This window comes from Ctenopharyngodon idella, chromosome 24 (genome assembly GCF_019924925.1).
Source record: "Ctenopharyngodon idella isolate HZGC_01 chromosome 24, HZGC01, whole genome shotgun sequence".
NCBI lineage: Eukaryota > Metazoa > Chordata > Actinopteri > Cypriniformes > Xenocyprididae > Ctenopharyngodon > Ctenopharyngodon idella.
The window spans coordinates 27,272,602-27,296,639 of NC_067243.1; the positions used below are offsets into that span (position 1 = coordinate 27,272,602).

Sequence of the window (24,038 nt, forward strand, 5' to 3'; positions counted from 1 at the left end):
CAGGACGGAGAGTGGCGCGTATGGGGCGCGATGGGCTGTTCGCCCTGCAGGGGGAGCGGAAACACCCTTCCCCCGCCCTGCACCCCCTCTCTACCTGTCCTTCAACTCCTGCGTCACGCGCTTGGTGATGCGGCCGCACAGCAGGCCCATGAGGAAGAGCAACACCACGCACATCGCCAGCATGCTCAGGATGTAGGTCTTGGCAGGAGACGTGAAAACCTGCCCGGCCAGGTCGGAGAAACCTTCTGCTGGCGCCACCTATTGAGAACAGAGAAACAACACTGTGCTCGTGAAACTTCCCTGAAACCTACATTCAGCGTACATTGTGTGCGCTTAGTCAGCGTTACGCGCGCAAACTGCATCACTACATATGGTTAATCTTAAAATATATCTAAAAGACTCAAAATATGATCCCATCTGTTATATTTTACATTGTGATTCCTTTACAAAATTTGAAGAAAGCAAATTTGTGTACAATTCTTCAATGTGACAATTTACGCAATATTTTCTACGTAAATTATGCGTATGTGACATTTTATGTAAAATGCTAATGTGAATGTGTGCACTATTTCTGAGTGATTGATGGAAGGTACATTTTATGCACAAAATTGACTCACATTGTTAAGTTATTCTTGCGTAAAATGTTGTGTTGGATTGAGTTGAGCAACTTTAAGATGTGTAATTTGTTTGTAAAACCTTGCTTGCGTATTTGAATGCAACAATTTTTGTAATATTTGTTCGTAAAGTCATCCTTACTTTAACTGTCGCATTTTTTGAAGATTTTCAAATGTAAACGTTTAAATTAGTAAATTTGCACGTTGATTCAAATGCAAAAACTTGCTTAAGATTTGTGTAAATTGTAAAATTTACTTTTGAATTAAACAATTTACGTAAGCTTTTCTACGCAAATTATGAGTATGTAACATTTTATGTAAAATGTAACAAAATGCTAAGCGTGATAGCGTACGCTATTTACGAGTGATTGAAATTCCCTACAAATTTGAGGTATATGAAGAGTTAGTGAATCTGGAGGAGAGATTTCAGGAATGTCCATTTTATGTGCAAATTACTCCAAATTTACAAATATTTTATGAATGAGGTTTATCGTTCATAAAGTTATTCTTGCGTAAAACGTTGCATTGGATTGAGCAACTTTAGATTTGTGTAATTTGTAAAACCATCCTTCCATAAACTGTCGCATTTATTGAAGATTTAAAAATGTAAATTTGTGAAATGTAAATATTTAAAAAGTAAATTCGCAAACTGATTTAAATGGAACAACTTGCGTAAGATGTGTAAACTGTAAAATTTACTTTCGAATTAAATGCAACAATTTACGCATGCTTTTCTACGCAAATATGAGAATTTGACATTTTATGTAAAATTTGACAAAATGCTAATTGTGAACTGTGAACATTACGAGTGATTGAAATTCACTACAAATCTGAGGTTTACGAAATGTTTGAATCTGGAGGTGTCAATTTTATGTGCAAATTATGTGCAAATTTATGAATATTTTATGAATGAGGTGTATTGTTCGTAAAATTACTCTTGCGTAACTGTCACATTGGATTGAAGGCAACAATTTTTGTAAGAATTGTGCAAACTGTTCAAACAACCATCCTTACATAACGGTCACATTTATTGAAGATTTTCAAATGTAAATTGTTTGTAAAACGTAATCGTTGAAAATTTGGAAGTAAATTCGCGCATTGATTTTAAATGCAGAAACTTGCGCAAGATTTGTATAAATTGTTCGTGAAATTTACTTTTGAATTAGACCCAACAATTTATGCAAGCTTTTCTTCGTAAAATATGAGTATGCGACATTTTATGTAAAATTTAACACAAAATGCTAATTGTAAATGAGCATTGTGTTGGAACAAGTTCGATGTAACAGATTTCATATTTTGTGTTTAATTTGACACATTTAATTGTTTAATGCCTGTAATTCTTCAATGTTATTCATGTTGCTAATTCTCCTGTTAACTTTATTTATGGTTTAGAGCTCTATCTAGTGGCAAGTTTGACATTGCTTTAATTCTGTGATTTCCGGTATTCACATGAATCAGGAACTAGTGAGTGCTCCATGCGGGCAGTGGTAACAATGGCTCTCTTTAATCTACATATTTCTGTAATCTTTAACCTTGCAACAGCATCGCTTGTAAGTATTTATTTGATTTTCATGGATGTCCATTATACTTCCATATAAATGTGAACTGTTACGGTTTAAGAGAATTATTAATAATTTTCCATCAGGCTACTGCATTAGCCACATTGTGCTTTAGCGTCATATTGCTGTGTTCATTATTTACATCACAAATGTCAGAATATTATATTAATGAGGATGTTAATATGATGTTGTATTCATATCAATACAATACATTGTAAAAAGCGCTATATAAATAAAGGTGACTTGACTGTAATTGTTATCATTATTGAAATATGTTTGTTTATATATTTATTTGTAAACACACACATACATACACATATTTATATATATATATATATATATATATATATATATATATATATATATATATATATATATATATATATATATATATATATATATTACACACACACACACATACACATTTATATACATCTATAAATAATTAATTAATTTATTAATTTATTTATTTATTTATTTTATATATATATACACATACATACACACACACACATTTATATACATCTGTAAATAATATAATATAATATATATATATATATATATATATATGTGTGTGCATTATATATATAATATATATATATATGCACACACACATCTATAAATAATATACATCTTGGGTTTCACTCCATACCCAAGACCATAAAACCTGTGGACAAACTAACTTGTCTTCAGAGTCGTGTGAGGGAAGGGAGTTTATCTGACTGTCAAAACAATAAAACTATGTTGAGAACAGTACAAGTGTGAATACGTGCCCTATTTATGAGTGATTGAAGTTCACTACAAGTCTGAGGCAGTGTTAATTTCGAATAATTTGTCATAATTTGTCAACTACATTTTTTTTTTTTTTTTCCCCCACAGACGAAAACGAGACGATGACTAAATAAAAATGTGCTTTGAATGACAAACTATTACGAAAATCTCCTCTAATTTTCGTCAACGAATAAAAACGAGACGAAAATGATAGAGAGGGACCATTTCGGAAGATTTCCTGACAGAACTGCTGTCCTGTGTGGAAGATGAGCACATTTGAAGTGTAACGTGGTGACCTAACCGCTGGAAAAGCGGCGCTGTTGCGAGCTCTACAGGCTCGTGCAGCAGCACTTCAGACTGCTTTGCAATCAATGAATAGCGCACATTTATGACAAGCGATTGCTTGTAAGCTAATGTTAATGAATTCTGACAATGTTTATATGGTAATATGTTTTAGGCGGTTGTAAGAATGCATACTTTATCTCCCTCATCTGAGCTTAAATGAGCAGCCTGCTACTGCTACAGTGCAGACTGCAGACATTTCAGAATAAGAGTCACGGTGTATTTCGGGATGGTTTATAATTATTATTTTTTCCTGGTCATTATGGTTATTTTCTTTACACAATAAACTGTATTTAATTTAATTTCTATTTAATTCATAGTAAACTACTGCATCTTCTGTCACAGGAAGGGAAGATTAAGAACATTATTTGACACATTATTCAATATATTTTACAGGTATAAGGGTTATTATAGTTAACTAAACCTGAAACCATAAAAAAAAAAAAAAAAAAAAAATCTTCATTACTTAAAAAATAAACGTTAACTGAAATAAAAAATAAAAATATATATAAAAATGTAAACTTATTTTATTTAATCTAGTTTCCGAGCTTTAACTGAACTTGATGCACTAAAATAACAGAAAAAAAAAAAAAAAAAAAACTATATAGACATTTAAAAGCAAAAACTAAAAGACAAACACAAAAAATTATTAAAACTTTTAACTAAAATTACAATGAGAGCAGAAAAACTAAAAATCAAATCTAATCAAAATTTTAATAAAAACTATAATAGTACCTCAATGATAAGTGTCTCAATCCCTGACAAGTACTGAATTGAGCTCTTTCATGTCTTTTTGCATTTGAATGGTTAAAAACGTCCGCTTTGGTGAGTAAAGTACAGTTGGTTGTCTCAAGTGAACAAACAGTTTGGAGAATATCATATGTATTTAACTGTATTGGATCTGTGTATTGTTAGAGAAATGCTTACTTAGCCTAATACATTACAATTGAACTAAATTAGATTTTAGTCGACTAAATCTACTGTAGATTTAGTCAACTAAAATCTTATGATATTTAGTCAACTAAAACTAGACTGAAACTAAAACAATTTCCGATGACTAAAATATGACTAAAACTAAATGGCATTTTAGTCAAAAGACTATGACTAAAACTAAATCAAAATTTGCTGTCAAAATTAACACTGGTCTGAGGTTTACGAAGAGTTTGTAAATCTGGAGGAGAGTTTAAAGGAAGGTCCATTTTATGTACAAATTATTCCAAATTTATGAATATTTTATGAATAAGGTTTATTGTTCATAAAATTATTCGTGTGTAAAATGCAGATTTTTTAAATGTAAAATGTTTGTTAATTGTTTGTTGTTGTTAAACCATTCAGACGTAAATTTGCGTATTTTGATTAAAATATAGAATAAGAGTTGTGTAAATTGTTTCTTTTGAATTAAACAACAATTTATGCAAGATTTAAGCAAATTATTCAGAAAACCATTCTGAGGTCAAATTTTCATAAGAATGGTTATATATATATATATATATATATATATATATATATATATATATAAGCTTCATAATAATAGCTATTTGTTTGTTTAAGTTAGTGGTTATATATACATGCAAACAGCCTTATAATTTAGCCATATCTTAGAAAGCAGCATGTTGCTGCTTACTTTTTGGAACATTTTTGCTACATGTTACAGAACACCATTGATATTATGGAACAATAATATTGTTTGTACTGAAAGCAAGTTTTTTCCCCCCACTTTTTTGGGGTTTGGTGGGTGCATATGGGATTGCTCACCTTGGCGGCGTAACTCCACATATCAATGCGGTCCTGTAATCTCTTCTTACACTCAGGCTGGAGTCTCACACGCTTATCTTGGAGAGCCTCCATTAGACAGGACATCTCTGCACAAACACAAGGCGCAGTAATTAATATCTATACATTTTAATTAGCATCAAATCACTTCCAGAATGACTCACGTCTTCCTCTGCCCGGCGGGATTGCAGCACACTGGTGCTTAATGTCCAGCGCGCAGGCTGTGTGCAGAACCGGATCCACAAAGATATCTGCCTTACTCTCCTTCAGGATGTTGAGCACCTCCTACAGCGTGAACGGAGCGTCAGACACATCGTCAGCAAGCCAACAAGCAACTTCCCATTAGGTGGATGGAAACTTTGGATGGAAACATAGCAGTCTTACCTTTTTACAGCCCTCATGGCTGATTTTCAGCAGGTTGTATTTTAAACACTCCTCCACCTGACCCGTCTGCTCCTGCGCCGCTACTTCCTCCGCACAGAGTCGCGGGATCTGGCCACACAGTCATTATTAGTCATTCAGGACCAAAACATATCCATGTACGTCATATTAAGATGGTGAACGTTACCTCCTCACTGCACTGAAGCTGCAGCTGCGGATCGAGCCTGTAGTCCAGTGCTGACTCCTGCAGAATGACGCTGATCTGGCCCTCACAGTCTGGAGAGAGACGCTGGAGACACAAACACACCGTTATATGAAGTATTGCTGCTTTTCCAGCGATTCGTCACACTCACAGCGATTACAGGTACGAACCTGGTCTGCGTATTTGAGTTTGAGGCAGGAGATGACCTGCCCCTCCAGCTCGTTGTCGTCTCTGGCTTTGTTCAGAATGTTCTGGCAAAACTTGGGTATGTCAGCTTTGCAAGCCTTTCTCAGCACAGGGTTCAGGCGATAATCTAGAACCGAAGAGTTAGACTTTACTGATGGAATGAGGTTCTTTGATTCATCTGCTGCTTTAGAACAGGTGCTTTACACATAAAAAGGTACAAACTGGTGTCTCTTACTTTTTATTGCAATAATGGCACATCAAATTAAAATTGTGACACCCTCAAATTGACAATTTCAACCCTTTCTCAATTATGGTGGGAAAACAAGTACATTACAGTTAATGTAATTCCGTTCACTGCAGCTGTCAAACTCAAACATTCACACCTGTTACTAATGCTATTGTATGAACAATGATCAAACAAACATTTCCTTTCAATTTATGTATCATAAGGAGTGTTTATTAATAACAAAATACCAAGTGTTACTAGGTTTTGAAACAGTTTCAAGACATCTCCCAAATTTTAATAACAGGGTGGAAAACCCTTTTCAATTAATTACAAATCAACATTTAGTCCCAAACTAGCCAGCACCTTCAGAGTGAAAGATCAATTTAAGCAAACCCTACAACCCTGTTACTTACAACCCTGTTATACATTTTAGCAAAATTTCTTATTTCATTAAGATTTATTCAATGGTTATTAGAAAACTTTATTAGAAAAATGTTACCAGAAAATGTTTATTACTGGGTTTTGAAACAATTTCAAGAAATCTCCCATTTTTTTGTAGCAGGGTTGAAGAAAAACAAAAAAAGGTAACAGGGTTGAAAACCCCCTTACTAATATTTACTACAAACCAACATTAAGTCTCAAAATAACCAGCCCCTTCAGAGTGAAACCGCAATATAGGCAAAACCTACAACCCTGTTACTCGCAACTGTGTTACCCATTTCAAATTTAATATCAAATTATTTAAATTATATTTATTTAATGATTGTTAGTAGAAAAATAAAAAAGGGTAACACTATATATAATGACCTATTAGTTAAAGGTGAAATATGTAATATTTTCTGTCCGCTAGAGGCCTATTCAAAACAAAGGCGTAGCTTGATGACGCCAAGTTTGAGCACGGAATCTTGGGACATGTGGTCTTTGCATCACAGCCGGTGGAAATAATCGGGACAGGACTCGGAAAGAAATCATGTTCATGGATGTGATTATTAACGTTACTGTAGTATGAAGCAGAGCAGGACCGAGTGTTGTGGGAGCTGAACGAGGCCACTGGAGCGATTGCGCAACACACGCCTCACGAGCAGCTGAACTTTTATTATGCCACAGTCGTCGGCGCCGCTTCCGCTTTTCTGGTCATGAGTATGAGGTAACGCAGCTCTGTTTATCATATTAGATACATTTGACTGTGTTGAAAATGATGCTATAACATTACTCTGTGTGTTCGCTCGGCAGCTGCTGTGAGACACTTGTTTGAGACACACTGCATTAAGATAGATCGATTTTAAAATATCATAATAAATGCTGGATGGCTTGTGTTGATAAATGGCATGCAATTTTAAAACGTATTGTATGATGGAGAAAATTCTGTATTACTATGCTGATTATCTGATCTGATTATGCTATGTTAGCTACTTCACAAAATAGTGTTTTTCTCTGAGGAATGGTAAAGCATGGTACTCGCAAAAAAAAAAAAAAAAAAAAAAAAAAAAAAAAAAAAATCAAGAAAATTAGATTTAAACAATAAGACTAAACGTGTTGAGCTATATAATAATTAGATTTCTGTCTATAAATGTAACCAAACAGTTGTTCCCTTGTAACCGAGGGTAACGCGGGTATGACGCAATTGACAGGCGACTCCTCACACGTCCCGGAGCCTTGGTTAAAATTGCAATTTTCTCACGATTTACAAATAGTTGGAAACATTTGGGATATTGTGAGTACTGAACTGAACAAAATATATAACAATGGCCTAGTGGTTTTTGGATATTTTACTGCAAAATGATTACATATTGCACCTTTAACATTATTTTGTGCATTAACTAACATTAACCAACAATGAACAATACATGTTTACAACGTTTAATATTTTTTGTTAATATGATTTAAAAAAAAAAAAAAAAATTGTTCATTATTAATTCATGTTAACTAAGATTAATAGTTAACTAAAGGTAACAACAATGGTTAAGACATCTACTAAATGTTTGTAACGGTATGAAAAAAATTGGTAACAGGGTTGAAATAAAAATCCTCATTTAAATAAAATAAAACTGCTCATAAAATAACTACTTTGATCTGGAAAAAAAAAAAAAAAAACATTTGACTGACATTTTTAAACAAATATTGATTTAAAAAACAAATATTAATAATGTCATGTTAATACTACACACACACACACACACACACACATTAAAATTATAAATAATCCAGCACCAATAACTGGTAGACAGCAGGTGGCAGTATTGCTCCTTAACTCTGTGATGTTGATGATGCAGTTTGTAGTTACTACCACTGCACAAAATCATGCTGGAGGAGATGTGACACTGCTCCCAGGAAAAGTTAAGCTCGCCAATGTGGGAGTTTCCGTAAAAAAGACGGAGTGGTAGAAGTGCAGATCAACAGGTTGTTTGCGTACCGTTATGGTTACAAACTCTTTCTCTGCCTCCTTACACTCATATTTTGAGTGTTCAAAATTTCTATTGATATCAAAAATTATTCTGGCCACGATAATGTAGTTAAACTCTGCCATCTACATTATCTACATTAATAAAGCTGGATCCCCGTTTCACCAACCCTTATTTTAAGACAATACATGAGTAATTGAACAGCTAGCCTTTGAGTATGTCTGTATGCGTGTAGTGGTGGCTGTACCTGTGTTCTGGGTGATCTGTCTCTTGGTAATCATTTGTTTGCATTTAGGGTCCATTAGCTCGCTGTTCTTGTTTTGTTTGAGACACTGTAACAGGTTCTTTGCATCTGTATCGCTGCAGAAACGCTGAAAGATAGAACAAAGAATTTAAAAAAAAAAAAAAAAAAAAAAAAAAAAAGATTCAAATGTTCTTCATTATATTGAACCAAACAATGTCAAGCCAATATTAAACTTTAGGGTCTTTACACTATTCTGCAGGGTTGTTAAAATCAAATTTAAGACTTTTTAAGACCTGCACAAATAAAATGAATGCTTTATGAGTTGGGTAGGGCAATTCAAACCATAAAATGACTGTAAAAAAAACATGATTTAAACAACTAAATTTTTTTTTTTTTTTTTTTTTTTTTTAAAGGTAAACCTTACATTTTAGCCTTGAAACCATTTTAAAGAAAAGGGATAATTACAAATTACAAGTGACTATCGTTATATTAATTTTAAAAATGATATATACTAGGGATGAAAGGTTACCGGTTTGATGATAAACCATGATAAAAATCTAGTTAATCAACAGTCTCACGCAGTCGCAGGATACATAGGTTTCGCTTTGCATAAGAAAACATTGCATGGGGCTGTGAGATTTTACAAGAGTGCTGAGGGAAATTATATGAATTAATTGATTACATGAATGTATCTCTGAAGGGTCGGACTGTTCTCAGGAAAGTTTCAATGGCATTTTCTTTACATCTCTCTGTGTAATGCCTAATAGAGTAGAGTTCATAAGCGTTACAGACGTTCCGGGGAAGCAGCTCTATTTCTGCTGTTCCATAAGCGCCATCTACTGTCAGAGAGAGAATTTACATTCAGCCTGTATGCCGTTTTTGTTAAGACAAAAATTGGACTGAAGTTGTGTTGTAATTTAAACTGGTTGATGGAAAATAAGCAAATGTGCATTCTAAAAATGTAAACAATTCGGATAATAAAAAAAAAAAAAAAAATCAGTCATAATTTTGACTCATCCCTTTTCTCTAAAATGGTTTACGCCTGAAATGCGAGGTTTATCATTTTATAAAACTTTTTCAAAGTGTTCCTTGAACTAATGTAGGCCTACATGTTAGCAGATAAAATGTTGTAAGTCACTAAATCAAAATGTTTATTAATTTAAAAATCTGGACATCATTGTTAATGTTATTATTTTGTATGTTTATGCAAACAAAAAGTGCACAGTGCTGCTAGCTGTATTTGTTGTTTGTTGGTTTTAAATTATAAACTTTAAATATAAATACTTTTTGAACATTGAACACATTTTAACAATCATTTTGGTCATTATAATCGTGATATGAAATTTTCACACTGTTTCATCTCTAATATATACCACATCCTAAATGTTTAGATTGTTTAAATGCATATTAGGCCATATCGCAATCTCCAAATTTAAAACCTCTTGAAATGATTAAGACTTTTCTTATACCTTTTAATATATTCAACTTTTTATGGCCTTAAATTAAAGGGTTAGTTCACCCAAAAATGAAAATTCTGTCATTAATTACTCACCCTCGTGCCGTTTTACACCCCGTAAGACCTTCGTTGATCTTCAGAACACAAATTAAGATATTTTTGTTTAAATCCGATGGCTCAGTGAGGCCTGCATAGCCAGCAATGACATTTCCTCTCTCAAGATCCAAGCTTCGGAGCGTAATGAATCAGCGTGTCGAATCATGATTCGGAACGCGTGTCAAACCGCCAAACTGCCGCCAAACTGCTTTGCCGCTTCGAACTGCGGATTCGACATGCTGATTCATTACGCTCCGAATCTTCCTGAAGCAGTGTTTTGAAATCGGCCATCACTAAATAAGTCGTTATTTTGTTTTTTTTTGGTGCACCAAAAATATTCTCGTCGCTTTATAATATTAATATTGAACCACTGTACTCACATGAACTGATTTAAATATGTTTTAGTACCTTTACGGATCTTGACAGAGGAAATGTCATTGCTCCCTATGTAGGCCTCACTGAGCCATCGCATTTAAACAAAAATATCTCAATTTGCGTACCGAAGATTAACGAAGGTCTTATGGGTCTGGAACGGCATGAGGGTGAGTAATTAATGACAGAATTTTCATTTTTGGGTGAACTAACATTTTAATGAAACTCGCGGGGACCCTATTTTATGATGTAACTGATGAGGTTTCGCACCCGGATCATCTGCTTGCAGACTCTCATGAGCTGGAAGTCGAGCTCTGGGTCCATCATTTCATTCTCCTGCAGTCTGAAGACTTTCTGATGGCACTGCTGGGTCAGGTGCTTCTTGTTTTCCTTCAGACACTCGATCACCTGAACGTGAACAAACACACAGATTAGCAGATCACTACAGTTAAAGTCAGACAACTTGAGATGTGATGATGATTTACCTGAGCGTTTCCAAACACCACGTTCTGACAGTGCTGCTTGATGTCCTGCCGGCAGCTCTCGTACAGATCCGGCTCCAGACGAATGTCTTCCGACTGTAAGACACACAGTCACAAACATCAAAGCTCCACTGGATATAAAAACGTTACAAAATACTAGACATGTTCAAATATGCACTGACCATCTCCAGTTCTTCCACTCGGAGCTGCTTGCGACACTTCATGGAAACTCGCTGGTCTTTGACCTCCTGTAAAGTGTCGTTCCTTACTGTGGTACTCAGACAGATCACCACATCCACCCTGAGGGTAAACAGACCATTAAAACCTTCCCATCATGCTTTAGATGATTACATTCACCACTAAAAGAGCTTGTGTAGCTTTTTGCCAATGTCATTTTATCAATACATGATACAAAAACACAACAGTTCTGTGATGAACTCACTTCTTCTTGATGTTGGGGCACAGTTTGAGTACGTCCTCCTTGCAGGCCATCTTGAACTTGTACGAGAAGCGAAAGTCCTTCATCTGGATCTGAGGATGAGGATGAGAAATGGACGGTTGACAATAGTAGTATTGGAAAGGAAGAGAGAGCGTGTGATCGACAGACGTACCAGCTGGAAGTGTGTGACTCCCACGGTGCATTTCTCATTCATTTCCTTCTGGTGCTTATTGGCAACGAGACATTCCATCAGGTCCCCTGTGTCTATCTGATTATCGGCCACGTCCTACAAGAGAGATGATGATGAAAAAGAGCAAGCTGGTGCGTCACTCTCCCTTTTTAAAGTACTGATTAGTGACTTACATGACAGTACGACTGGATCACAGGCTCGCAGGCTCGAATCAACAACGCCTCGATCTGAATGTCCTGGAAAACCAGACGCACAGAAATCAGTCCAAAGCCACAGCAGACGTCTCGCGTCCAGCAGAAAACAATAGCAACGAAATATAGAAACTGAGTCTTCTTAATTTCAGAGCAAAACAGCAGTAAAACATCACAAAAGCATTTTTTGTACCTCAGACTCCAATTCTGTGAGGTTTCCCACCACTTCCCTGCAGTTAAGGACCAGATCCTCTAAATGATCCTGCAAGCACTCCAATTCCTGACACACACAAAACACACACTGAATAATGTTCATGTCTGTGAATTTAACATTCAAACCATCTCCACAGCTCGCACTATCAGTGAATAAAGGACATTTGTTGGTGTCATTTTGTAGAGCATTACATGTTTTTGAAAGCATTATCTAATATAAAATGAATGTAGTAATCCACCCTCAGAAGTTGACCTTTCTTGTGTCCAATATTTTAAAAAATTCAAATCATACAAAAAAAAGTAACACTTTACAATAAGGTGCTGTTAGCTCAGGTACAGATTACAACAGATACAACTTCTGATTTTAATAATGTCACTGTAAATATTGAAATTAACACTGACTAACATTAATAAATGCTGTAGAAGTATGTTAGTTCATGTTACTAATGTAGTAACAAATTTAACCTTATTGTAAAGTGTTACCAAAAAAAAAAAAAAAAAAAAAAAATTATTAAACTAATTGGCATGATCAAATAATGCCAATGTAATATTTAGCCGTGTCTCCATTTTGTGCTCAATCCTTTTACCACTAGGGTTGCAAAGGGGCGGAAACGTTCCGGAAACTTTCCATGGGAAGTTAAGCTGAGGAATTCTGGGAATATTTCAAGTTGGACACTTAACAAGAATTTACAGGAATCAAAGGGGATTAATTGGAAATTTGGCGTAATTTATACAAACTTTATCATATACAAACAAAACATTTAGTTTGGCCATAAGCAGACATGCATGTAAACTAATACAAATTTCTTAAAATAACATATCTGTACTCAGCACAATCATAGTTGGGGCTGTAACTGCTGAAGCTGAGGTGAATAGACCTCATACACTTGGGACTTACTAGCTAAACGACTAAAGAAGTTAAATTAGTTCTGAGATAAAGGCTAGCAGCACATTAGCAACAATCTGGGGCTTTTTTGTTTTTTTGGTCACATACTAGTTATAAACAGTTATTACTGTTACATTATTACAGGCTTATTTAGTTTTCTGTCGCTTGACTTTTTCCCATCAGAAAAGGGTTTGAGCACAGAGCGGTACTCAATGATGTCTATTTTTTTTATATGGCATTACACTTGTGCTGTCCACAAATGTACACTGAATTATTAGATTAATTTTTTTCCAGGATTTTTTTTTTTTTTTTTCTGTAGCCCCCAAACTTTTAAACAGTAGTGTATACATTTTGTTTTAAAGGGCACCTATAATGTCCCTTTCACAAGATGTAATATAAGTCTCTGGTGTCCCCAGAATGTGTCTGTGAAGTTTCAGCTCAAAATCCCCAACAGATCATTTATTATAGCTTGTTAAAATTTGCCTCTATTTGGGTGTGAGCAAAAACACGCCATTTTTGTGTGTGTCCCTTTAAATGCAAATGAGCTGCTGCTCCCGACCCCCTTTCCAAAAGAGGGTGGAGCTTTAACAGCTCAACAACAACAAAGCTGGAGAATCTCACGCAGCCAAAATGAGGATTGTCAGTAACGGTGTTCAGCCTTACATTGTGCTTTTAGAATGCATCTGGACGTTTCTGAATGGTTAGCGGATAAATTTATGTAGTTGCTGTGGAGTTGATTCAACTCATCGACTAGCATGTGCCGTCATGTTAATCTTTGTGCAAATCCAGCGTTGAATTGACCCTCGTTTGTGAAGCAGTCCGGCGTAAAATGACGGCATGACAACAACACTCTACTACAAATAAATCTGGATGTTTTAACCAAGATTATGCTACAAGATTTCAACTACCTTTAAGATCCCTGTTATAGGCTAACCTGCAATTTTGCAAATTTCCAGTTTTTTCCTGTTAATTCCCATGGAAAGTTTCTATCTTTGAAAATTCCTAGAATTTTGCAACTGTTGTTACCACACGATTCCCCCATTACAAACAAGTAACATTCCTTAAAACTGAGACACACTGGAAGAAACATCACTGTCTTTTTCACCACGCTTCAGGAAGAATCCAATCTCATTCAATTTTCACAAACACTGTTCTGCTGACAGCATTCACCAGTCTCAAGCATTCAACCCTGCTACCACAGTTATTTTAGAAAAAAATGATCAAACAAACATTTTAATTTATGAAATTATACGTTCAACAAGTCCTACTGCCTCTATTGTGTGAGAGCTTAATGTAGGGTAGATATACAAGCCTTGTTACGTGCAACCCTGTTACCCATTCTGGTGTAGTTTGTGTTTATTTTCTACTTTTAACAAGTTGTTATACTTGTTAATTTCATAAAGTGTGTCTTTAAGTTTGAAGTGTATTTAAATGTTTATAGCTAGGACATGCATTTTGACATGTCTTAAGTTTAACAGTTGCAAAAACTGTAAACCTTTCACAGCACGTGAAAAGTGACCGTGTGAAATAAATTATTTAACCTGTCCAGCTTCAGTCTTCTCACTGCACCACTTCCCGAGATCCGTCATGCACCGCTGCTGCAGCTCTGGATCCAGCTTCACATCCAGGGCCCGCTGGTGGAGGATCCGCTGAACCTCCGTCTTACAGTCTCGAGACAACTACAGATCGACTAATGCATTAGCACAGATTTATTTATGAGCTAACAAACAGACCCACAACCCTTCAATCTCACACACACACACACACACACACACACACACACACACACACACACAGACTGTCAGTTCCAGATTCAGCTAAATTACTAAAAACAGCAATCTGTGTGTGTGTGAGACACGTTACCACTGTTGTTAGATTAGTCTGTAAAGAGACCTCCCAAGACCCACATCATTGGATTTAATTTCCTGTCAATCACTACTAATCATTTAAAGCCCACAACATCAATTAATGTGATTTCAGTCTCGGTAAAGAAAGAAGACTTTGATTTGTCCCTGCTCATTTGCTGAAAGCATGCGTTTGTGGCTTAAACACATTTACTCAAGAGTGAATGAACATCGCCAGGCCTGTCAAGAACATAACTAGGTCATATTTTACAACAAAATAAATATATATAGATCTTATATTTTGAGACCAGTAATATTTTCTGCACTATGACATTATTTCATTTTTATATTAAAATCAGCATAAATGAAATGTAGAACAAAAATAAGTATGAAGTATAAACATACATACATATACATATATATATATATATATATATATATATATATATGATGTTTTGTCCTCTTGAATTACGGTAATGAGAATTAAGGGAGGGTGCTTAATTCACATGAAAATAAAGTATCAGTGCATAAAATGGAACATAAACAATTTTTTTTTTTGTTTTGGGTGTGACATGTGACCTTGACATGTTCTTGACAGGATTGTGAGATTCAGCTCTTTAAGGAATCAGAGATACTTACATCCAAACTCACTTCCGAATCTACTTCAGAAGTTTCTGATGAACCCTATGGTTGCATTTAGGAAGCCTCAGGTGAGCTACTGTTTCAAGTTTGTCAATGTCCTATTGTCTGATATTTAAGTTCACAATGCAAAAGTTAGTGTATCGAGTGTAAGATGGAGGAGTGTTAGTCGTACCCGTCGTCCTTGCATCTCAGTGCGGTAGGCGTGTCGGTACAGACAGGAGAAGACGGCTCCGGGCGGCATGAACTCGCTGGTCTCGTTCCAGCCGTGAGTGTGACAGATGCGGGCAGCGTCATTCTGACACTTTTTGTACAGAATGGGGTCCAGTCTGTAACCACAATGACAGGAAATATCTGAGGAAATGTCAACTCATGTTCAGTTATGACACATATATGAACAGGAACAGTTTTTGAGATCATAATCTGACATAAAATGAACCTAACATGGACCATAGTTTTGACCTTCTCTAGAAAACCAAACACCAAACAAAATAAAATAATAATAAAAAAAAAAAAAAAAAAAAAAAAAAAAAAAAAAAGACCTTTAAACTAGAGCTGCACGATTCTGGATAAATTGAGAATTATGATTTTTTTTGTTTTTTTTTGTTTAAAATAAATCATGATTCTGATTAGACAGACTTTTGGGGTAAAATAACATGTAATTTACTAGAGGTTCAGACAACACTGTTAATTGATGCAGTCCATTTAAAAATATTTAATTTAATTTAAATATATTATTTTAAAAATGGTTTCAGTGAATGATTCAATGACTCACTCATTAAGACTTCACTTGTTTTTGAACAAATCTCCTGAATGAATGATTCAATGACAAACATTTCACTTGTTGCACATTTCAGTCACTTGTCGCCACCTACTGGTGTAATGATGTAATTATTACAATCATTATTTAAAGCATCAAGACACTTTCAAAAGGTGATTTACTCTATTTTTATCGCTACCATAGACATCAGTGTTTATATCTGAACTATAAACCTTTATTCCAGTACTTCTGTGATAATATGAATTATTGTAAGACAGAAATATTGATACTGTGTGGTTGACTGTTTGTGAAGCTGTTTCATATCTTACATGACAACGGCTCTCTCTGGATCAGAACGCAGTTCTGAATGTTCCAGTGTGATTTTGTCAAACGTTTAATAGACAGAGCCGAATCGCTGTCATTCAGGAATGAGATTGCATGAGTGCTTGAATCGAGATCCCTTCTTTTAATGATTAATTGTGTAGCTCTACTTTAAACTAACTGGCATTAATAAATATTTCCACTGTAATATTTAGCCGTGTCTCCATTTTGTGCTCAGTCATGTTACTAATGTTGTCAAAAGTACCGGTACTTCGGTACCAAAATTTTGAAAATGTGACAATACCAGAGGACGACTGGCCAGAGGAGAACTGGCACCCCGACTAAGCCTGGTTTCTCCCAAGGTTTTTTTCTCCATTTTAACACCAATTTGCCACTTGTCTGCCACCTGATGTCACCTGATGGAGTTTGGGTTCCTTGCCGCTGTCGCCTCTGGCTTGCTTAGTTGGGGACACTTGACTTGACATTTGATATTCAGCAGTGCTTTTGATCTGCCTGCATTGACACTATTCTTTAAGAGATGCTGTGCAGCCAAACAATGTACCAGTTATCAATGTAAAGCTGCTTTGACACAATCTACATTGTAAAAAGCGCTATATAAATAAAGGTGACTTGACTTGACTTGACAATACCCGCATTTCTGTAGTACCGGTAGTACCGAGAATCCGGGTATATTCGGTACCCACTGATAGGACTGTGGCAGTATTTACTTGAATATGACACGAGTGAAGCACAAAGCTTTGTTTACAAAAGAAATAATAGGTTAGCAATTAAATGTGACATTGCAGCCATGGAAACATTTTGGTTCATGCCAAATGAGAGAGGTACGCGAGGCCATAAATTTAAGCTTTGTATTCTGTTTTGCGAATTGCGATCTGGTCACCCGATTAGCAGAGAATTTAACAATATTCCATTAGTTATTCCACTGAACATGGAATCTGTTTCTTTTCCCAAATCTTCACTCACAAAGGGGATTATAAACGTTTCTTTCTTTCATTCGCATTTAGGCCTATTATAGGCTATTCGCATTCTTTACTGTGGTAAAGTAAAAAAAAAAAAACACCGTAGGACAGTAACCTTTTTGCTTGCACGTCAATTTCTATTTAACACAGTTTGTGCTTGTTGTTCGACTTTATAAGGCGCGTCAAGTTGATTTGTATAGCGTGTTTTTGTAAAGGTGATTTTTACTTTGGCTTTTTTCTGGCAGCGCAAAATCAAACCTAGCCTGAATGTCTTGCCCCTGCAGAGGACAAAACTCGCTCTTCAGACCTTTTACAACAAGTGTCAGTTGCTTGTAACATCAGGAGATAACATGAAGATATTATTAAAGAGAAATGGTCTCTTTCCTGCTCGTGTCCCACAGTGGCGTGCACAAGGAGGGGGCCGGGGCGGCTTGAGCCCATGCCCCTTTGATCGCGAAAATGAAAGTGCCCTTTGCGGTCGCATCGCGGTTCCCATTTCTACCGCGGGACCACAATCGTCCCATCGACCGAGGACCAGCATAGGACCAGCACCAGCATAGGACCAGCATAAACCAGCTCAAACCAGCATACCAGCTTCAAAACCTACCTTAACCAGCATATGCTGGTTTTTTCAACAGTACAAAATGGATATTTGAGCATATATATATATATATATATATATATATATATATATATATATATATATATATATATATATATATATATGTGTGTGTGTGTGTGTGTGTGTATTTCAAAATTTATTTAATTGAGGTAGCCTATATATACACACACACAAACATACACACCTGCTCCAAATCATATTTGATATGTTTTTAAAATAGACTATATAAAAAAACAAAATTTTGCTGTGGTACAGAGAACCGTAAAATTTTCATGGTATTGGTACTGTGACAACATTACATTTTACCACATGATTCTCACATTACAAACAAGTAACATTCCTTAAAACTGTGACACACAGGAAGTTCCATCACTGGATTCTGCCTGAAGCATGGTGAAAAAGACAAATAAGGAAGTACTTGAATTGTGTGAAAGTTACATAAAGTTTTGGTCACTGGATTTTGTCAAAATTATAATTGTGGAATTTTAGCATTAAAAAACAAACAAACAAACAAACATTTTTTTAGGTTTTGACTCACTTCCAGTCTCTGGAGATGAAGTACTGCAGCTCCAGAAGTCTGTGTTCACAGTCTTCAACCATCTTATCAGTGTACAGATGCTCCATCAGACAGGACAGGATCCTACACACACACACACAAAATACCCATGCTCAGGCTGGACTACACACTTAAATATGAACAAACACTTATAAACAAGATCAATCAACATGCAGGAAAGTTTATGGTAAAACTGGTTTGGTCAGATTTAAAACAAGAGTTATTAATGCAGTGTCATATCTAGTGCCTGAGGCAACGAAGCAGGCCTTGCTACGATACCAAAAATATCCAAAACAACCCAAATATTAATAAAAGCACCTATTTGTTCAGTTAGCATTCATGTTTGTAATGAAGAGGATGAGTACATGATGACTCTTTTGACTTTGGATGAACTAGTTCAGGGAGCTTCACACGTTTCTCAGCAGAAATCATTTCTCCACACTGTTAACTCAAGCGCACTCACATGGGGTCTCCGTTTCGGATGTGTTTGCAGGCGGTCTGGATGACGGACTCACAAGCCTCGTTCAGAGCGCGGTCGATGCGATAGTCGGCCCCGGGGTCTGTTTCCTGAATCAGCGTCTGGATCTGATGGGACACAGACAGTTGTGAAAGTCATTCATCACAGCCGCTGCATTATTTAACATGAATGAATCTGTCACGACTTCATTCCTGATTTAAATGAATTTGGCCTCATCACAGGAAGTACTGAAACACAGTGAATGCACACAATTATCTTGAGATTTTTCAGCCTGTTTGTGATATTTATCATCATCTTGGTATTTATGCATATTTTTTTATCAGAATAAGCAATAATCAATATTTTATCTAAACAGCCACACCAAAGTATATTCAAAATGTTTAATGCAAAAAGTAAAAAAAAATTACAATGTAGATAAAAATGTTTTTTACCCTTTTTTCCTTTGCTAAACTAACACAAGGAACTACATTTTTATTAATATGTCCCAATTAAACAACATAATTATTTTGCAATAGCAAAATTTAACTATCAATTTTCCATCCATCCATCCATCCATCCATCCATCCATCTATATCCATCCATCCCCATATCCATATCTATCTATCCATCCATCCTTCTATATCCATCCATTTCTAAACAACTATCAACTGCAGCACAGTAGGGCCATCTCAAACAGAAACAAGTCTACTAATACAGAGACATTTCCTGTCAGCGTGTTATTTGAGCGGACATTGCTTTTCCGATGAGCATGAGCGGTTTCATGAGTGGATCGTTTGCTTGGGCCGTGAGCGACCATCACACTGCGCAGTGATAATGGCTAGAGAGAGTGAAACCTGAGGGATGGGGCAGCATATATTTTTGGCAAAAAAACAAAAATGCCATTTTTAGCCGATTACTTTTGGAGGCCGAAATTTTGGTGCATGCCTAGTTAAGAGTTTGTAAAGTGGCATAATGGAGAAAATATCACTTGTGTTAACCTGCTGAGTGGGCAGTTATCCTGAAAATGCACTAATATCAGGCATGACATACCGTCCTGTCGCTAATAATGAATGTATCAGAGATGTTCAATATATCAACCAGACCAACAAGCGCATGAGTGTATAAAAGTGCACTTAAACTCACAGCTTTCTGGCAGTGGCCTTCCATGATGGCCTTGTCCCGGAACACCCTCATGAGGCAGTGCAGGGTCCGGCCCTTGTGGTGCAGGCCAGAGCAGTGCGTGTCAATCTCCCCTCGGCAATGCAGCACGATCTCTGGACTGAGGGAGTAATCTTCCATCAGCATCCGCCTGTAGTCCAGCATCTCGCCCTGACACTCACCGCTCACGGTTTGACCTGCGAGAGAGAGTAGGAAACCAAAGCTGTAGGGGGGCAGAATCTGTGTCCGTCCACTTCACGTCACATCACTTACCGCGATGTACGGCGGCCTCCAGGCACAGCAGCAGGTACGAGAGCTTGGCCTCTCGCGCTCGTGGCATCGCCGTGTCCATGTTGCAGCGGTATTTACGCAGGTCCGGTTTGCAGGCTTTAGCCAGTGAGTAGCTGACCTTGTAGTCCTGAGCTATTAGCTTCTGACGAGTGGAAAGAGCGTCCTTGCACTGCACATGACACAGATACGCATTAGCAGAAGAACTTAAGTGGAAAAAGCTGTTTTTCATTTTAACTGCTAGAGAAAGTAAAAAAGATGAAATTATGGACAAAAAAGTGGAAATGTATAGAGAAAGGACACAAGTCAGACTTAAACTCATATTTCCCACATGAGCACCACAGTTCAACACTCAACTCGTGCAACCAGTTTAAAATGAAACAATGCACATATTATTAGGGGTGCAACGGTTCAAATTGCTCACGGTTTGGTTTGTATCACGGTTTTAGGCTCACGGTTTCGGTACGGTTTGGTATGTGCCATGTTCAGGGGGAAAAAGGACTACTGTCAAATTAAAATAAAGAAAATAAGAACAAATAATCAAACTACAAGCAACATCACAAATAAATACAATAGAGCAAAGATTCAAATAAAATAAGCAGTGCTTTTCAGGTATCTAACAGTAGTTTTCAGGTACAGAAAATGAATAAAATAATCACATAAAATAACACTGCATGTTATCTTCACTGTATAAAATAAATAAAGATTAATCATTATTTACTTACAAAAGCTATTCAGACAAGAGCAGTGAGTGATTTCTTTGTCATTTGTTGTTTAATTAACATTAAAAACACAGGCAGCAGGAATAGGCTTCTTTCCCTTTAAGACATAACGCACAATTTTTTCGACTGTTAAACATTCACTTAAGACATAACCGACTATGTTTGTTAGGATACTTGCCAAGATGGGCATGTTGACATAATGTTTGTGTGAATTTGTCCGTTCAAACGGACAAATATTTGCGTGCTGTCTGAGATAAAGGGCGTGCGCGCTTCGGATGAGCGCACACACAAATTTTCTCATAGCGCACGTGAGTTCTCTTTCGCGTCTTGCTCTTGAATGTTTAAATTAGCAAGGCTTAAATGAGTTTAGTTTAAACACAGATAGCAACATGCGCTGTTCAGGTCTCACCTGCGCTCATGCGCCATCAACACCCGGGTGATGACGCCGTAAATGACTGCTCATATTCGAACATACGGCACTCGCAGTGAACCAAGTTTACAGAGAGTGACAATTTTGTCCACGCTTTCATCATCGCTGTTGTAACGTTTTGGGAAGCCAGAATGCGTATTCATTGACTGAAACATATCCGAACTCTGTCTGTTTTACACGTTGCTATCATCAGCAAACCTTATAGATGTGTCGTCATTCCAAATGAACCGCAGTGCAAGAGCGTGCTGAACCGTAAGTGGAGAATGGTACGGTTCGATTTTTTTTTTTTTTTTTTTTTTTTTACAGAGAACCGTTGCACCCCTAGTTATTATAGTTCATTAAAACCTTATAAAACACTTCTGTAACTTGAAATAATGTTAAAGGCACAGTATGTAAGTTTTGCCGCTAGAGGTCGCTTATTCAAAACAATAACACAAATGTAGCTTGATGATGGAGCGTGGAATCATGGGAGTCGTCATGTTCACCTCCACTTCCACTTTATGGGGTTAAATTTGGCGACAGAACCCGATAATGAACAATTGTAGATTATGTATGTGCAAAACAAACAACTTGCTAGACACTACCAGTCCAGAGACTGTCGGCTTTGACACTACAACTTCAGCAGTTTTTAAGGAAGCGCTGGTTTCTACCGACAGCTGATGGTGGGGGGGGATGAGACAACATTGACAGGCGACGCAATGACATGGGCCGTATCATATTTCTCTGAATTTAAACATTGTTGGAACCATTTTGGATAACATAAGTACACAAGTGTTAGTGTTTTTTTGGATAGTTTAATGCAAAAATCTTACATATTGCACCTTTAACTGAAAATTAAAAAAAAACAAAAAAACAACAACATTTCTTTCAGCTAGTTGCCAAAGCAACATTTCTCATTTTAATTTAATTTAACTTGATGTACTAATACTAAAATAAAAAATAAAACCTACATAGACATTAAAAAAAACTATTAAAAAATGATAAAAAACACAAAATTACTAAAACTAAAAAGAAAATACATATAAATTATATAAAAAATAAACAATACATATAAATAAACTAATTCAAAATATTAATTAAAACTGTAATAATATCTTAATGATATTAAAATAACACTGCCCAGTAGGACTGTCACAATATCAGATTTTCCCTACATGATTATCACAGCCAAAATAATTCATGATAATAATAATCACCACAATATTTATCAAACTTATGAAATATATTAAGATGAAATTTCATCATGTACTGTGTTGGAGTGTCAAGCAGATAATGCTGCTGAATTATTAACAATTTTACTGTATATGTAGTATTAACACAATATCAATATTTCATTTTTTATAAATCACGGTTATCGTCAATGCTGGTTTAGTGCAACAGCCCTAATGACTAGCAACTTTAATATTTTAAGAGTCAGTGTTATTTCAGTATTATATACTATTGTAGTATTTATATGTTTGAATTAGCTTTTATATTTTTGTATAGCTATATATAATTATAGCTTTATAATTGTATTTTATTATTTTAGCTTTATTTCAAACACTGAAAACAATTTTAATAGTTTTAGTTAACATGTCAGACCAGGGTTGTCTCAAGGGTAAAACTATTGAACCTGTGGCTAAAAGGCATTTATAAAGAAGGAAGAGGAAGAGGAAGACTGGGCTGTGGGTGTTGTTTGGGTCAGGGCCACGAGTCTCAACTCGTAAACGAAAAAAGCAAACATACTTTGTCTGACATGCTCTCCTCATACTTGTGGTTGAACAGACATTTGTAGACCTTTCCCTCTCCGGCTGGAGTCTAAAAATGAACAAAGCAAACTATTATCATGCAGAAATCCACATAGCTTGAGTGAGCATGGCAGGATTGTGGCTTACGTTTTCACAGAAGCGCTCGCGGTCTTCCCGGCAGGAGAAGAAGAGGTGGCGGTCCAGGTGGAAGTCGTCAGAAGAGAGTTCGGCCACGCGCATGATGGCCTTCTTACAGTCCTCTTTGATGGTGTAGTGACCCGGCTGCTCCTCGGCTTCACTCACCAGGCCTTTCTCCAGACACGAGATCACCTCTCCTTGAGAGTGGATATCCTGAGGGGTGGAGGACGAGCATGTGCACTCAGAACTGAGAACCACAGGACACGTGCAGTCTAACAGGTTTCCCTGCATCTCTAGAACTGCAGCTATGAATCTCAAAACAGATGCTGATTAAACACTGCCTTCCAATCAGTTAACCGCCCCATTAACAA

General features: G+C 36.3%; 1 protein-coding gene across 2 annotated transcripts in view; it reads right to left on the reverse strand.

Moving 5' to 3' along the window:
• Window positions 1-24,038, reverse strand: part of glg1a (golgi glycoprotein 1a) — a 36,978-nt gene that overhangs the window by 2,864 nt on the left and 10,076 nt on the right. The window contains exons 5-27 of one of the 2 annotated variants that reach the window (XM_051883532.1): window positions 23,677-23,880; window positions 23,528-23,599; window positions 20,636-20,822; window positions 20,348-20,559; window positions 19,211-19,332; window positions 18,730-18,831; window positions 15,684-15,837; window positions 15,509-15,553; window positions 14,567-14,704; window positions 12,120-12,206; window positions 11,909-11,971; window positions 11,718-11,831; window positions 11,549-11,637; window positions 11,289-11,406; window positions 11,110-11,202; window positions 10,895-11,032; window positions 8,704-8,827; window positions 5,813-5,955; window positions 5,628-5,729; window positions 5,444-5,551; window positions 5,224-5,344; window positions 5,042-5,148; window positions 95-258 (exon numbers count right to left, since the gene is read on the reverse strand). In XM_051883532.1, coding sequence (XP_051739492.1) covers window positions 95-258; window positions 5,042-5,148; window positions 5,224-5,344; window positions 5,444-5,551; window positions 5,628-5,729; window positions 5,813-5,955; window positions 8,704-8,827; window positions 10,895-11,032; window positions 11,110-11,202; window positions 11,289-11,406; window positions 11,549-11,637; window positions 11,718-11,831; window positions 11,909-11,971; window positions 12,120-12,206; window positions 14,567-14,704; window positions 15,509-15,553; window positions 15,684-15,837; window positions 18,730-18,831; window positions 19,211-19,332; window positions 20,348-20,559; window positions 20,636-20,822; window positions 23,528-23,599; window positions 23,677-23,880 — 2,807 coding nt within the window. The remainder of the gene's footprint in view (window positions 1-94; window positions 259-5,041; window positions 5,149-5,223; window positions 5,345-5,443; window positions 5,552-5,627; window positions 5,730-5,812; window positions 5,956-8,703; window positions 8,828-10,894; window positions 11,033-11,109; window positions 11,203-11,288; window positions 11,407-11,548; window positions 11,638-11,717; window positions 11,832-11,908; window positions 11,972-12,119; window positions 12,207-14,566; window positions 14,705-15,508; window positions 15,554-15,683; window positions 15,838-18,729; window positions 18,832-19,210; window positions 19,333-20,347; window positions 20,560-20,635; window positions 20,823-23,527; window positions 23,600-23,676; window positions 23,881-24,038) is intronic. The other variant, XM_051883533.1, reaches the window with a different exon arrangement.